General features: G+C 30.5%; 1 protein-coding gene and 1 long non-coding RNA gene across 2 annotated transcripts in view; both read left to right on the plus strand.

Moving 5' to 3' along the window:
• Window positions 1-90: 90 nt before the first annotated feature.
• LOC107446069 (uncharacterized) lies at window positions 91-11,277 on the plus strand. The gene is made up of 3 exons (XR_001584347.4): window positions 91-296; window positions 555-645; window positions 10,451-11,277. It is a non-coding gene; the product is annotated as an uncharacterized LOC107446069 (long non-coding RNA).
• A 5,621-nt stretch (window positions 11,278-16,898) lies between these two features.
• The window catches only part of LOC107446098 (uncharacterized), a 32,845-nt gene continuing 32,057 nt past the window's right edge, over window positions 16,899-17,686 (plus strand). Inside the window, exon 1 of the mRNA XM_043051622.3 lies at window positions 16,899-17,137. Within this exon, the coding sequence (XP_042907556.2) occupies window positions 17,087-17,137 (51 nt within the window). The 5' untranslated portion in view covers window positions 16,899-17,086. The remainder of the gene's footprint in view (window positions 17,138-17,686) is intronic.

Here is a 17,686-nt window from a genome sequence, read left to right on the forward strand (position 1 = left end):
TTTACTTTGCCTTTCTGCAGTTGATATTTTAAGAGCTTATTTTCTAAAATCTAAAAAAATAAGTAAAATAAAAAATGTAGAAGTAGTGTTTTGAAAATTTGAAACCGAAACTAATTTCAACGTGGGATTGGGAACTGAAAGTTGTCTGTATCTCATTCGAATATATATTTTCTATCCCCTTTTATTGCATGTTTTGATTTCGTCGAAGCCGGTTATTTATTTATTTTTTTTAATTTCAAAATGCTGCATTTTGTTTGTTCGTGTTTTCTTCAGCTTTATTTTATTACTGGCAAAAGGTGAGAAATTTTGAGTTGTCTGTTGTATTTATCGAACACGTGAAAAAAAATTAATAAAATATAGTTATTATCTATAAAAACTGCTCTTTGATTATACTGTTATTTAAAATATTTTTTTTTAGCTAAACCTTTATCAATAATTCTATGAAGTAAATCTTTTTTCAACACTATTTATTATTACTATGTAATATAATACTTCTGTTACTATGATTAAATGGAGTTAGTAATAATAAGTTATGGTTATTTTTTTAATTTTAGATATTCTGAATAAATAGTTGAACAGATGGTCTTGAAAAGGAAACGAATAGTATATCAAGCCTACTTACTACCTATGAAATGCTAGAAGAACGTAAGCTAAGCTGTCTTCTTGGTTATAATTTCAAATACGAATTTTAGAAATCTTAATCAATTTCTTCTTGTGCAAAAAAAATTGCATGGATAATAATTATGGTTTTATAAATATATGCATTTTATCACGTATTTTAATTAAGAAAATCCATTTTATTTTGTATAATGTTTAGCTTAAGTTCGATAAATCTTTAAAAATATTCTTTAGTTGAATAATTGTATTTAATTTTTTATCAGTATTCTTTTAAAATTTGAAAGAATAAGCATAAAAATCAAAGAATAAACCATGTAGGAAAAAACTTTTTCAAGAATCTGAGATTATATTTTTTTACCTTGTTGAAAGTTTTTCAGATGTTCAAATTATATTACATGTTTCCAATATATAAATGGCAGTAATATGTTGGAAACATGGATATTGGATTTTTATTTTTTGAAAATTTTATTATATTTATTTGTTTTTGAGTTGTTCTACCCTAAGCTATTATTTCTGTACAGAAATTTACATCATTGATATCTGCCATTTTTCTTAGTAAATATGATATTCTCACCAATGACTAGAATTTTTGTTAGTTTCCTTGAATATATTATTCATTATAAGTAAAAGCGCTTTTTCATTCTAAAATAAAATCATCAATGTTTTAAGTTTAAAAGAACAATCTTAATTATCAATGGGTGTAACATCCCCTCTCCTTAACACTAAGCCTATGAACCTAATACAGAGGAAATGAATCCTAAGTTTCTAAAAATATGGAACATTTTATTGTTGTAAACATTTCCATCTTTGATATTCTTGTCAATGGCATATTATATCAGAACTGTGATTAGTCCTCTTACTATGTATGTTTTAGTATAGACTTCTTTTTATCAAACCATATAAGGGAAAGAGGGGAAACAATTGTTTATAATAACCTCCCACCCCACCCAAAAGAACATTGCAAAAAAAAAACTATGTGATTAGGAAGCCCTCCTTTTCTATGTAGAATCTGCTTTTCCTCTCAAAACATGCCATGATAAAGAATAATTGAAAACTGAACTTTCTTTTTTTGCTAACACCTTAAAAATCAGTAACATAACCAATAAATAAAAATGTGACTTGGTTCTGAAATTATCAATTTAGTAATTATTAAAAATGCAATAAGAAAATTGTGTATTGCCAGTATCCTATCAAAAAATGACCAATGCTTTTTCCTAACAGACTTTCTACGTAGTCTATAGCATAATGAAAACATATATGAAGCATATATGTCAATTGAATACAAGTTGAATTTGAAGCACTTTGGCTACATGGAAAGTGATCAAAATATCTATTTCTATTACACCCTGTTTGTCAATATAATGATAATAAACTCTGTTGTGGTCAGGAAGTGACTTGTATTTTCAATAAGCACAGAGCTCAAGTTAAGATTTGAGTACTCTAGCTAGTGGGGAAGAAGTAGAAATTTCAATTGCATGTTACCATCGTTACAAACACGAAAGCTAGTCAATTCAGTTAATAATAATAAATGCTGTAGGTAATAAAAAAAACTATTATAAATTCACGGAGAATTGTCACAGGTTTCCCAACACTCTCAGAGATGAAAAAAAAAGTTTTTGTTATTTTTATTAATTGTTTATAACGTTTTTATACAGTATTGAGGCTTTGTATGATTTTTTATTCTCTATAAAAAAAAAATTCAGTTCGATAATTCCCCCCCCCCCCCCCCCCCGGAATATTAACTTGAGACCCGCAGTAAAAGTAGTTTTTTCACTTAATTTTTAGCTAAAATTTAAAAAGCATAATAAAAGAAATTACAGAACACCCGGAAAGTTTGAATAAAAAATTATGTTATACTTCATGTTGTAATTAAAATGAAAAAAAATAGCTTGTGGGCCAGGGAATTTTTAAAAAAATGAAACCTCAAAATTGTCAAAATTATTTTACGTTGGTTCTAAAATCACAAAATATGTAGTTAACGTTGAAAACTCTTCAAAGAGTTGATTGAAAAATTTTGATTCCCAGCAAAAACTGTTTGATTTTACAGTTATATAAATTTACTTTTATAAACTTACATTACTTTTATTTAAGAAAAATATTTACTTTTTTTATTTGTGTTGATATTTTTAATTTAAGGAGCATCAAAGTGCTTAGGGCCTCTAAAGCTCCTAATCCGGCCCTGATAGTCCTATGACCGTTCTCTATGAGTCGAGTAATTAATTCAAAAGAATAATTAACTCAGTGCGATATATTTGTTTCCACAATTATTTTAAATTTCGTTAAGATATTTAACCAAGCGCAATTTTACTACCACACACGAATTTAGAATCGAGCCTATTCCGTCGAAAAGCCACGTATCAGTTAAAATCCCAATTTTTTCAATACTACATAACTCAAATTCCGAATCGTGTCATGCCTATCATAAATATGTGATTTTTCGAAAAGTTGTTACTACCGATTTCACTGCCGTTTTTTATTTAGCCTCGTTATTTTTGACTACGATTTTATTAGGACATTCGAATTTTGATTCGAATATTAAATTGCGCATTTGTAACAATCGCTTTTTGGCACGCTTAATTCGTGATCTTGTCTAAAGGCACTTATTGTTTACGGATCTCCATGCGATTTATAAAATCGTTATTTTTTCTAAATTTTATTAGAACGGTTTTCACACGGTCTTGTCTTTCGATTTACGACTTTGTTGTTCTATGCACGACTTTTAAAAATCCCGTAGTTTTTAATACTATGTAATTATGACTCGCGAATTTCCATTTGAACACTTTTTGACTCGTTCGATTCACACTAATTCGTATGCTAGGTTGTTTATCGTTTTTTCTGTTGTTATCACTACGAATTTCCAAACAAATTTTTTTTTAGATCCTATTTTATATTTGATTTTATTACGATTTTCAAATAGCGCATTTTAGTATTACCTTTTTAAAGCGTTTGATTCTCGTGGATTTGTTAATCGAGTTTTGGCAGTTATTACTACGAATCTTCACTTGTTTTTTTTTAATTGTTTTAATGCGACATTGTAACGTGCCACGAACTTCGAATTGTGCATTTGAACAATGACTTAATGACGCACTCGATTAGCGAAGATCCCACAATAAATCCTCTTGGTTTAATCCTTGCCTTCTGGTTTTTTCTATGAATTTTCAGGTGGTTTTTATAAGCTCGTTGTGTTATTTCGAAATTATCTTGTCCGACGAATTTTTAACCATGCATTCCAAGAATCACTTTTAGGATCTAGATTAGCGATAATTTTACCGCTTATTCAAGTTGTTATATTCATCACAATAATTGTTTTTCCACTGGATTTGCACATAACTTTTAAAATCTCGATTTTTAGCGCTACATTATTTTGTACGATGAATTTCAAATCGCACATTCAAAGAATCACTTTTTGATGCTATTAATTTGCGACGATTTTATTGAAACTACAAGTGGATCAATTGATCACTTTTCCAATAGTTATTTATACAGATTTTCGTACGATTCTTAAAATCTGAGTTTTTATTTTGATATGATAATGTTACGATGTGCGAATTTTTCGAATCGCTCAATTGAATTATCACTTATGACGTGCTCCACTCATGACAATCATATCAAAAACCAGTGAAAAAATGCTCAATTTTTTGACAATAGTTGTATTTCCATGCTAGTTAAGAAAAGAATACGCAAGTTTTTTGCGTAGTGAAATGCCGTATTCGATAAGATTCAGATAATGCTTCTGTAATATCCATTTTTAAAATCATGGAATTGTTCTTAGCACGATGTAGCGCACATTTGAGTAATTACAAAGAAAACTGGGAGGGAATGTATTCTGTCCTGATTTAAATGCGGAAGGTGAAATGAAAATGCAGAAAGCTTCCGCAAAATGTTGACGAGTTGACAGCTATGGAACACAAATGAAAACAAAATAAAACACTAGCCTAAAAATTTCTTCTTTTTTTTATTTACTCCCCTATTTTTTTATTGGGAAGATCTCATGTTCTGGGGTCGGGATAGTCTGGTTGGCTGGGCGCTGGACTCACGTTCATGAAAACAGGAGTTCGAAACCAGCTGGTTAAAGACTCTCCGTGTAATAAATGGTGACTGGTGCGCATTAAATCTGCGTGGTCACTAAGTCCTCCATCTTCCCATAACAAATTATACATCTGGTGTACTGGATTAGAAATAGATCGTTCTTTGGTTCAGATCAAAATTACGATCTGTGAATGTATGAATGGATCCTCCCTATAAACGAGTGTGACGTATGGGTGTGGCAGAAGGCGAATTCTTGGCCATAGATGGCACCACTGAAAAACGAGAACAATCGCATCCCCAGTGCCTTAATGGCCTACGATAGAAACATCCCACGTTCTCCTGAAATATGTCCTTCAAACAACTGTACTACTACATTTATAGGCATTTTTCGATAATTGATTGGTATGTCACAGCGGTATTTTTTTTTCCTTTTTTTTTTCAAAGCTCAAAATAATTTTTTTTTACAGATAAATATATTTTATATACATTTCCAAATATTCTGGTTACTGTCGCTTTCCCATTTAATAGAATTCCGAACCATCTGGCTTTGAATGTAAATCATTCATATTTCTAAGCGAAATCATGTGTTCATCTGTATAAAAAAACCTGTATAAAAAACATGTAAATTACATGTATAAAAAATTTTTTTGTCAACAACATTGAATTAGGCTTTTTTTCCTGCGATTTCAAAACAATATTCCATGCTTCTAAAATGAGTTTTTCCGTCTTTAATTTGATATGTTATGTATGGTTCCCAACCTCCGGGCCGCAGATCAATGGTACCGGGTTGCCCAAGGAACATTAAATCATTTCCATTTTGTTTACGGTGGTATATTTCTGACGTCTTTGTGCGTAGTCGAGAGGTTAACTAGAAGCTGAGATAAACTTAAAAAATAAATCCATAATCTAAAACCGCACCCATACCACACATGTAAATATTTTGTTTTGAAGGCATGCTTAAATACAGTTAAATTAAAATTCAGTGGTCCCCAACCTTTTTGTACCTAAGAGCAAATACCAGAATATCGGTCGAATGGCGGGCACCATTTATTTTTTCAAGATAAATTTATAGTTGGTAGACATAGGTAATAATACACACTACATAAAGTGCACAAAAAATTAATTTTAATAATTAATTTAACATATGAATATAATTAGCATTAATATTCTTGTGTAAATTATATCATTACTAAATTGCTTTCAAAACATACGAAGTATAAAAATTACTTATAAAATACAGTCAGTGTGGTGTTTGGCATGGCATTTCGCTGGCCAGCACTACATAAGTGGGAGAATATAATGCTCTTTTTAAGAATGGAATTTATTCCTTCAACTATATTCTAAAATTTCTCATGTGATATAATAGTTTTGAGGATAATGTCGTTCTGAAGATCCACAATTTCTATCTCCAAATCTTCTCGCTTTACTTGAAGAAATTCTGAAATGTATGCTGCTATTACGGTTACGTTTATTTGGATGGTAAAAGGATTAACAAAAAAGTTATCAAAGTCTTGATGATATTAAAATGCTGAAAGCGCTTTTTAAATTGATCTTTAGGCGATTGGAGGTTGATGACAAATGTTAATAAGTCTATTTCACTGTCACCTATAATTTTTTTCATATTTGGAAACTGCACAAGAGACTTCATTTTCGAATGTGATATCCACAAGACTAGTTTAGCTCTGAACGAGTTCATAGACTCTATCATTTTTGCTTCGTATTTGTCCTTTCCCTGCAGCTCCAAGTTTGAATTATTTAGTTTTTCCATTATGTCCGTTATGAAAGACAAATCTGCTAGCCAAAGAGGATCTCTTAGTTCTAAAAATGTTTGATTTTTGGCTTCAAAATAATTTTTTATTTCTCCAATTAAATGTAGAAATCTATCAAGTACTTTGCCTTTACTGAGCCAGCGTACTTCAGTATGTATTTGCATAGCATTTATTGGAAATGGAAAACTGAAATATTTTATTGTTGGACACAAGCAGCGGGCGCACCTAGATCGATCGACGGGCGTCAAGGTGCCCGCGGGCATAGGGTTGGGGACCCCTGGTCCAAACCATCGATAATAAAAACAATCAACTTCCGCACTCCGTTCTTAGCTGGTTGTGGTAAAATTATCTAACTTAGTGGGAGCCGCGGCGATTAAAAGGTTGGGAAGCGCTGTCATATCTGGCTACTTTTCATAATTTTCTTTTAAACATATTTAAGAAAGTGTCTTATAAAATATTCAATGTATTTTAAATATCGGGTCATTAAGTATGAAACGTCCGATTTGAGACCGAAAGTTTGATTTATTATATCTCGGGAAAGAAATAATATAATTATTCAAAATATGTATCTAAACTATATATACAACATTGCCATTTTAACGATAGCTTATTAATACCGCTAGCGAAAAAATCTGGACAGCAGCTGGTGATGAAATGCATTTTCCACCGCATGTTGGAGATTAAATATTTTTCCTTGCAAAAAATTGACCAAAGCTCGGCAAAATGGTAATCAGTTGGCATGGGATTTGGCGAGTACGGTGGGTGACAAAAGGTTTCCAGGCCCAGTTCCTGTAGTTTAACTAACGTCGATCTTGCAATGTGTGGTCGAGTGTTGTCCTGCAGGAGGAATAGTCTGCCCCTGTTGACCAATCTCGACTGCTTAATTTGCAGCTGCCTCATAATTTCTTCTAACTGTTCACAGTAGAGGTCCCCCGTTATCGATTGTCCAGATCTCATAAAATTATAGTATATAACACCCGCGCTGGAGCACCAAACAGACACCATTAGTTTTTTTTTTTTTTGGTGTATACTCGGCATTTGGGTGTGTTTTGGCTCTTCATCTTTGTCCAACCATTGTGCCGAACGCTTGCTATTGTCATAAAGTATCCACTTTTCATCGCACGTGACTATCCGGTGCAAAAATGGATCGCCTTTTAGTTTTGATACAGCAAGCCTCGAAGCGATTCCGTTGATGACGCTCGCTCAACCTATGCGGAACCCACTTATCCAGCTTTTTTACTTTTCCGATTGCTTTCACATGACTTAATATTGTTGGAATGGTAAGTTCAAACCTTGATGCTAGTTCACGCTTCGTTTCAGCACGTGGTTCATTTTAAAGATTAAAATCTCCAGATCAGAATTTTATGAACCATCGACGTACTGTAAGTTCGTTAGCTACAACATCCTTGCCAAACATTTCGGCTTGTCTGCGTGGCATTAGTTCAACATTTCGGCTTGTCTGCGTGGCATTAGTTCAATGACAGAACTCATATTCGAAAATAACTCGAATTTTTGTTTTATCCATGGCTTACAATATTTAACCTCCAGACGACAATACGATAGACTATTAAAAACAAAAAAGTGCATCTGAAAGCCAGATGGCATACCTTCTCAATGCAAAAAAAATAAAGGACTATCAAAGTGAAATATCAGAGACATCTGGTATCAAACTTGAGGCTTTAGGTAATCGGACATTTCATACTTAATGACCCAATATGTTTTAATGAATTTTAGTGTGGCTATGCGCAAAACTAATGTGTTGTTAGTTTTGTGACAACTATTATAGATGTAATTATAACTAATAAAAGCAAAAATAAAATAAATTAATGCATATTATAAATTATTTATATTTTTTATTAAACAATTTTTAAAATTGTCGATTTCAAACAGTTAAACAAATATCATTATTTGGCTTTCTGAATTTTCGATAGCATTCTTAAAAATAAGCTCTTTTAAAATTTTGAAAATATTAATTTATTTGAAGGAATATTATCCTAAATATTTTAGAGGGATGAATTAAGTATGTTAAAATATTTTTATTAGACAGTTAAAAAAAATTAGTCATTGTATATATTGTATTATTTTATGGAAAGAACATAGATTTTTTTATCTTTTTGATTTATTTTGTCTTTTGTTTAAATAAAATTTCCACTCAACATTCCGTTATTATTATTAACCTTTTGAACAGGAGAAATGCCTATTTTTATACTACCCCAATCTGAGAAGTGCTACCAGGATTTATCTGATAGAATAGCGTAATCGAAATTTTACTTCAATGTTTTGTTAATTTTTGAATTATAATGTACAAAATGGTCCATTATTTTCTCTCCGCAACGAGGCTTTTTAAATCCCTTGTATTGAAACTATATTTGTTTTAGGTCTAATTTAAATTTCTCTCGTTGATCAACATAATCCGTTTTTTATTACTTATGCTTAGTTTACTTTGAAATTTTTGATTGTAAATAAAAAGTGGTAAAATTTACTTTACTCTGAAAATGTATTTTAGCAAGTTAGCTTTATAGTTTATGTTTTCGCTCTTTCTCGTGTAGATTCTCTAAAAAGGAATAAACTCTTTGCCTTTATTTCTCCTTAGCTAGTGTAAAGTTGGCACGTCCCGCAGTGGACTGATCGTTAAGACACGGTTCCCAGCAGATCACCGAAGTCAAGTATCACTGGCTACGGTCAGTGTGCGGGTGGGTGACCACTTGGATCAGTCTGCATAGGGACCGAGGGTGTGCGATATTGGTCCTAGTCCTCGTTAAACTGTGCTACCGTAAAGTGCTCGACTTCGCGCGCAGGTCGTCGGGCTACCGAAGCGGGGGTGCCATCCCCTCCGCAGAGGATCAAAATTGTGATGGCATGTCTTCGGATCATCCTCCCGAGATGTTTCCCAGACCGTCGCCAATAGCCCATTGTGCAGCTCTAGTGCGACGTAAATTAACAGCAACAACAACAACAAAGTTGGCACAAATCCCTTACATTCACCTGAATAGATTGGCATTCACTGTCTAGGCATTTTAACTCTTTCGTTACTAGCGCCGTAATTAACCAGCATACACGTGATGCCTTGCGTATAGGAGTGTCGTATTTAGGCAGCATCCATCCACGCTATGCACTGCGTGTACAAGCGCTGTTTTTAGCTAGCATCCACACTGTGACCCGTCTGTACGAGTGCCGTATTTAGTTAGCATCCACGCAATTTGTGTGTACAAGCACTGTATTTTGCCGGCATTCCACGCAATGAAGTTTGCGTACAAGAGCCATATTTAGCAGGAGTCAGCGCAATACTGTTTAATATAATCTGTTCAATCTACTTCAAACAGATACTGGCTAATATTCCATTGACATTTATTTGGTTAATGCCACCGAAAGAATATTTTGAGTGCGGCGCTTAATATGTTAAAGTCAGAAAGACATTTTTCTAGGTAAATTCGACATAGATCGGTATAAAGAAAAGAGAAAAAATTAGAAAGCGGTGCTGTTAGCAGTGCAAACGATAAAATTTGAGAATCTAAGTATGAGATAAACTATAATGCAAGTTTGTGTTAACTCAAGTCTGAAAATATATCATACTGAATTAGATGACCTGGGTTTTTAAAAAATTATCTCAAATTGCATTTTTATTCATTATACTTTCAAAATCTCTAAATATCATCTCAAATATATGAATATTAGCATACCGATATGCAAAGGGCACGCTTCGCTCCGCATTGCAACGTTTAATAACGTCATTTCAACGGAGTGTACTGCTGTAACGAAAGGGTTAATATCATACCAAAAGAGAGGCTTTTCAGACTATTGTCAGCTGTCCATCTTCTCAGATCTGTGAAATACTATGACATCGTAAAACACAAGTTTTTTTTTAATTAATTTTTTTAATAAAATATGATCTTTCCCTTTTTTATTTTCAAAAATATGAGTTAGAACCTTGTTCCTCTAAACTCTTCATTTAAAAAATAAGTTAATCATATTCAAATTGTTGAATTTTTATTGTGTATATTCTGCTTTTTAAACATATTTTACTTTTATTCTAGATCAATCTTCAGAATTTTTTAGTGAATATGGAAGTGGAAGAAGAGCGATACTAAATTGGTGGAAACTATTCTGAATAACGAAATTTATTCTTTAATTATATATCACAAGTTATATACTATTCAGTTTTTGAAGTATAAACCTTGAATAGGCACTACGTTGCATGGTGAATTGTTCACTCAGATAGCAATCTGCGTGAACAATTTCCCATGCTGCTAAATGCTTGTTCAGGGATTATTTTCTTTCATCATCATATCTTTTTTTTTAAAAAAAAAACATGTTTTGTTCTCTTGTAATTACTTTGAATTACTATCAATTTATATTCTTTTTCTCTGTCATATTCTATAATTATCATGTGTGTAAAATCATTTTGAATGTAGTTGAATAGGAAGAATTTAAATTCATAACAAATTATATCAATAATATTTCAGAACAAGTTGGAATATTTTGCAATATTTCGTCTCTTTTTCTTCCTTTTTTTTTTTTTTTTTTTTTTTTTTTGAGGAATTGTAATTTTTGATAAAATGTCTGAGATTTTTCAAATAGTCTTTTAGTTTAATTTTGAAATAAATTTTAGTTTGAAAGTTTATTTGGATAAAACTAACAATTTTAGAATAACACATGAAAATATTTAAACGTTGATTGCCAACTCAATAATTCAAGTTGTGCATTTATTTTATTGAACCTATTTTTATTATGCCTTCAGTGTATTGAATTGTTTGTCTGTATTTAAACATGTCTTATTAAGTAACCTTAATTGTCATTTCTTTTGTAATAAATACATTTAGTAAATTTGTTCAAAAAAATAAAATATGCACTATTTTTCGTATCTTAGCTATTTTTTAATGTAAGGAGTTTTACCGGTTTTCACTTTTTAAATTTAAAAGTTTTTGCTTTTAACTTTAAAAAAAATGCATATCCATATATTTTTAGAGTAAAATATTGATTCATAAAATATTATCTATTTATCCAAAAAATGGAGGAGAAATTTTTCTTGTTTCTCTTTTGAGAAGATAAAAAATGGATCAATATCTTCGGAATGAATTATTAATTTGAATAATTCATGTTTTATGAATTAATCTAGTTTAACATTGGCTAAGAATTGGCAGTACATTTACAAAAGAACGAAAGGTGAAATTTTTACTTGAAATGTCTTTTGCTGCACTAAGGATTACATGAATATTGTTTCATCTTCAGTAAAATATACTACCTTTCAAAAATTACAGATTTATTTTGATTTAAAAATGCGTAAATTACTACAAAATGAATTACAGCATAAAGGCAAAAAAAAAAAAAAATCGTCATGATATAATGAAATAATCTTTCGATGTTGAAAATTCTAAACTTGAAAACATTTACATTTCTACATTTGAAATAGAAATTTGAGGAAGCAAAGTAATATTGTTCGTACGTTTATAATTGATCTTTATTTATAAATATGAAAAGTCTGCCTTAGTGGGTGTTTGTCAACTAAGCTGGATTTTTAGGCAAACGGTGTCGCTTACAGAAAAGTGTTGATTGCCAACCTGAAGGTACCACCAACCACCTCAATTCAATTATCGTATATGCTATAAGAATATCGATGTCTGGTTTTTACTATAAAAAAAGAGGAAATCTACGTAATTCTTGCAATATTATATAAAAACAGCACATGCTTCCCAAGATCGGAAGACCGGGGCTTTCATCGAGTTCGCTCATTTCAATAAGGTGCATTAATTCATCTTCAGCTAGTTTAAGTTTCTTAAAAGCTTTTTTTTTTATAAGTTTTAAACGACTTTATTTGATTTACCTGGCTCACAAAGTGTTGAGATATAAATCTTATGAGATGAAATCTGATTACGGTCGTGGTTGCGAGTGGTATATATCGATTGTTTCAGAATTGAGATATCGATGGATGTCGTGTGAGAAAAACGCGATGGCAATATTTATATCAAATTTTGTTCAGAGTTATTTCGATATATTTAAATTTTATTTTTTGGAATTATAACAATTATATGTCTTTTTTTTGTATTTTAAATGATTAATTTTGATTTATAAACCAAATAAAGTTTAAATTGAAAGGTTTTACAAAGGGACTTATAATGTGACATCGACGGGAATCGTACATACAGTGTCGAATTTCTCCGATATTTGCAATGTCGGATGATGTGTATTAAGGCTATTTCAATATCCCTGTGCTACTTGCGAAAATGTTCTTTTTTTGTGGAAAATAACGACATTTAAAAAGAAGATGAATGAGAAACAATCACGGAGGTAGGTGAGCGGACCTTGTTGATTTATAAAAAATATCTTAATAATGGAATATTTTTTAATAAAGAAAAAACTGTCATTTTATTCAGTTCAGAACATTGTAATAGCTTCACTATGAATAGGTAAAAAAAAAAAAAAACAATGAAAGCAAATGTTCTGTTCGGGCTGAATTAAGCAAATTCATTGAAATCATATATAGTGAACCGCTATTGTAGGCGATGGAAGATATTGCTGAACAGATAGATGTAATTCCAAATTTATCAATTTTAATTTTTATTCATTCAATATGGAATAAATAAAGAAGCATTACATTTAAAAATTCGATTTTCAAGTATCAATTTAAATTATTCAATTTAAAATTATATTTTAATATTAACACTGAGATCTGGCATGTTTTCTAAAAGCCCGATTTCTAAGAAGAACTTTAAAAAAAAACTTGCCTAGTAGATAATACAGGGTGTTTATAAAGTCCCGGACCCATTTTGATGTTTAATGAGTCATAAAATAATAAAGATAGATTAAAATTAATAACATAAATGGTTAGATAGACTCAAAAAGTTTCATGACCCTTGTCAATGAACTTCCACGTGTGCCCCCTTCGTCGCACGAATATTATAAAGTCGGTAGTTAATTTCACTCCAGGTAACGGCAAGCATGTCGGCATCCACATAGGCTATTGCGGTTGTAATTCTGGCTTTTGGGTCATCAATGTTCGACACGATCCTCCTGTAAACATTATCCTTTATAAATCCCCAAAGAAAAAAGTCCAGCGGAGTAAAATCAGGTGATCTGCGTGGCCAAGGAATTGGACCTCCTCGCCCAATCCATCTTCCTGGAAAATGGTCATTCAAAGAACTACGAACGATGATACCCCAATGAGGTGGTGCACCATCTTGTTGCAAAAAGACATGTGGCTGAAGCTCTTCTAGTTGTGGAAATACGAAGTTTTCCAACAAGTAAGTATACGACTGATGAGACCGTCTTTTCTGTAAAGAAGAAAAGCCCAATGACTCAGTCGTGCATTAGTACTCCCTTGGGGAATCCCTTTGTGTTTCACGGTATTCATAGGGGTTTTCAGATCCGCATATGCGCACATTATGGCGATTAACAATGCCAGAAGCATGAAAGGATGCTTCGTCGTAGAACATTATGCGCTTCAGAAAATCAGCATCATCTTCTATCCTTCCTACCATATCTGTTGCAAACGCCATCCTCCTAGGCCTATCGTCCGGTTCCAAACCTTGAACTTTGTATGCATGCAGTCTTAATTGTTTCTTAATAACCTTGTACACCGTCGAAATTGGCATATCCAATTCTCTTGCCACTGATCTCACAGATCTTCTAGGATTGTCTAAAAATGTCTGTCTGACACGCTCAACGACAAAATCACTTGTGCAGGGACGTCCGGTACGTTTCTTATCTGCGATGCTTCCAGTTTCTAGAAAATTCTTTTTCCACCGCAAGATGCTGCTTTTGGATGGAGGATCTTTTTGGTAAATTCTTCTGCAATTTCTCTGTGCTTGCACTATCGATTTCGTCTCTATGAACCACCATAAAATCTGTGCTTTCTCTTGTGGTGTATGCATTCTCCTTAATATCCGCTCGAATAAAACATCACATAGAAAAGTACTACATAGAACAAACGCATCAAAAGTGAACATAACATTGCAAAAAGAGAGAAAAATGCAATTTGTAAGCTGACGATATTTAGAAAAGTACAGATATTTAGACTGGAAAATGAAATTATCGGAAATTAACCACACGCGCAGACGATATTTACAAAAGTAAAGATATTCAAACCTTTAAAGGAAAATATATGAGTTATTCCATCAATAAATGCCATAAGTTTGTTTATATCTTCATTATTTTATGAGTTATTAAACATCAAAATGGGTCCGGAAATTTATAAACACCCTGTATAATAATTGATTGTGATTTTCATTTAATCGTATGGAATTCTAAATATTGTTATTAGGAAAATGTTAGTTTTAATAATTGCATTTCAATTTCTTCCTGCATCATTAGAATTAAATTTAATTTCTAAAATAAGAATTGAAATAATAAATTTTAAAGAACATTTTTGACCAAATCATTGATACAACTCTATCAACAGAGGAAAATGTAATTAATTAATTCGTTTTCTGCTTTTATATAGTTTTTTGAACATAATTTTGTTTCAGATAAATAAATTTGGTTTCGAATTTGTAAATAACTAATACAGATTATAGCTGAATGACTTATCATTTTACATTAGCTATATTGAAGAACATAAAACAAGATTTGTATAATGTCACAATATTATTAGCAATTTTGCAAACATAATGCATTTAAGGAAAGTCTTGAACTTTTTATTTTTTTGCCTTATTTGATTTAATAATTCTTTACCGGTAAATAATATTTACAAAATGTCTTTAGTTTCTTTCGCGGAGCATATTCTTGAACTAGGTATTTCTTATTGAATGATGTAATGAGTTGAATCTATCAACTCATTCAATATTATTAAGTTAACGAATTCGCTTGTCGAACTTATGAATAGTTAATCAAAATTATAGCTGATTTAAAAACTTACATTCATTTTACAGTAATAATAATAATAAAGACATTTTCTTTTACGAATACTAAGGGACAAAGCCACTGTTGCTCTTCTACCCAGATGATTGCTTCGCATAAAACAGTTTTTTCTACGAGAATTACAAAATATATCCACCATAAAATATTTCTTTTTCTTACGCTTGTGCTCTCACTTCCCACTCTTCCAACATTCATTTCTTTAAACTAAATTATAGATTTTGTGTCAAATTTAGTTGGTAAAATAATATGAAAGATCTTGATCTATTTCCCTTATGATTCGATTAAGATCTATTAGTGAACTTAAATTATTTTGCTTAGTAATCATGTTTTTAAAATAACATTTAAAATATGATATTATATAAAATTTGGATGTAATAATGTATAAAATTTGATGAATTCACAACCGTAATTTAATACTTTTGCTAACTAAACATCCGATTGATATATTCAATACAATTTGTGCATGGAGCTGATCGTTAAGTTCTAAATCATTTTAGTAATCCCTTTAACGGTAATTTATCATAGCATATTAATTTACTTTAAACCAAAAACGGTTAATAAGTTGAGACACCAATTTCAATTAGTTTTTCATAAAAGGTAACGTAGTGAGATAATATTATAAAATCACGTTATAATTAAAAAACATCTCTTTTAGTTTTTAACTCTTAATTTAGAAAAACTTAATAATAGTAAAGTAGGAAAAATAAATATTACAGGTACCTTTAAATTTAGGATAGACAAAATAATAATAAAAAAATTAATAAATAAAAAAAATTACAAGAGTATTTTGCACGAAAACTATTAATTTTATGCTGATGACAACCAAAAAACCTTAAAATTAATGTGGGAAAACTGGATCGTACCATGTGATTTTTCTGGGTAACTGCGACACTATCTTTATTTGTTTATGTATAGTTAGATTACTAAATTATTTTAATGACTTACTCTTAAAAACTTTATTTTTTCTTCTATTTATAAAATTTTAATAATTAATTATAAATAATTTATTTATGTTTGAAGTCAAATTAATAAAAGCACAAAATTTTTCTTTTTTTTTCATTTTCTTCCTTTATTTATTATTTATTTTTTTTTAAGTTTTTAAAGAAACTGAAACTATATGTTTGAAACTAAACCCTTTATTTAAATACTTTTTCTTTTACTTTTTACTGAAACAATCTTAAGATTTGTTTTCATCTTGCATAATAAATAGATAAATTCCTAAACCTGAACTTCCGCGAATGTTAAGTTTTCTTTTTTAGAACCGGTTCATGCCTCTGAATGCTCTTAAGTTCACATAGATTATTTTATAGTTCAAGTTTTTTTTTTTTTAAAAAAAGCAAATAAATAAATAAGATCGACGATGTAGATATACTCTCCGAAAATCTCGTTTCTCTTTTTGTTTAATCTAAGTCTTGAAGAATAAAATAATTTTTTATTTGCAATAAACATTTCTTCCGATTCAAAACAGACTGATTAATTCAAATAAAAATGTATGGCCTCAATCATAATCGAGTATTGCCAATAAAAAAAATCAATATGTTGTTGCCATTAAAATTAATTTCATTCGCAAAGTGATGTATTTTAAATTTCTCTTAGAGCAAACGATAAGAAAACTTGTTTAAGTCATGCGCAGGTTGTATTTGTTCTTCTACCCAGAGGGAAGAATAGTTTTTAAAACATCTGTGAATCACGTTTAACTGTATATAAATCGTCTGCAGATGAGAGAAGATCACAACAGAGTAGAGAAGGAATCTTTTTAGAAACTTTTCCTGCAATAATATCAATAAAATTATAATAATTTTTAATATTTGATTAGAATGTTTTCAGTTATTTTTCCTTTAGGGTTAATTACGTCGTTTTTCTTATTGGTAAGTTTTTTTTTGCTTTAATGTATAGATTTTTTACTAAATGCCTTTTTTTAATTAAATCCAATCCTTCGTTATGAGAAATAGATATGAAACGTGATTCATCTTTGATTTTTTAATCGCAAAGTTTAAACAAAAAAATAAAGCAAGGAATTAACTTATTTATTAATTTTGTTCAAAGAAATTTTCGATGTGAAATTAGTAAAAATATTGTAAATCCCAAGATAATTTTTTGACTTCTTTTATTAACGATAAAAATGAATTTTAATGTATTTTAAATTCTCTATTACAATAGATTTAATTTAAAATATTTCCCACGGATAATTTGCAATTTGCAGATAGTTTTGCTCCTTAAAATTAAAAATAGTCCTTCGGATATAATAAACTCATAGTGTGCAATTAAATTTTAATTAAGTGAAAAGCTTATGTACATTACGAAATTCAGAATATTATTCGAAATATATATAAAAACATTTTAATATATTCTAAAGCTTTTGTTGCAATAAAAATGTAATATAAAGGCATTCCACTATAAAGTATGCAGTTTGCTAT

This window comes from Parasteatoda tepidariorum, chromosome 3, assembly GCF_982258835.1.
Source record: "Parasteatoda tepidariorum strain Cologne lab strain chromosome 3, Ptep-v5.0, whole genome shotgun sequence".
Lineage (NCBI taxonomy): Eukaryota > Metazoa > Arthropoda > Arachnida > Araneae > Theridiidae > Parasteatoda > Parasteatoda tepidariorum.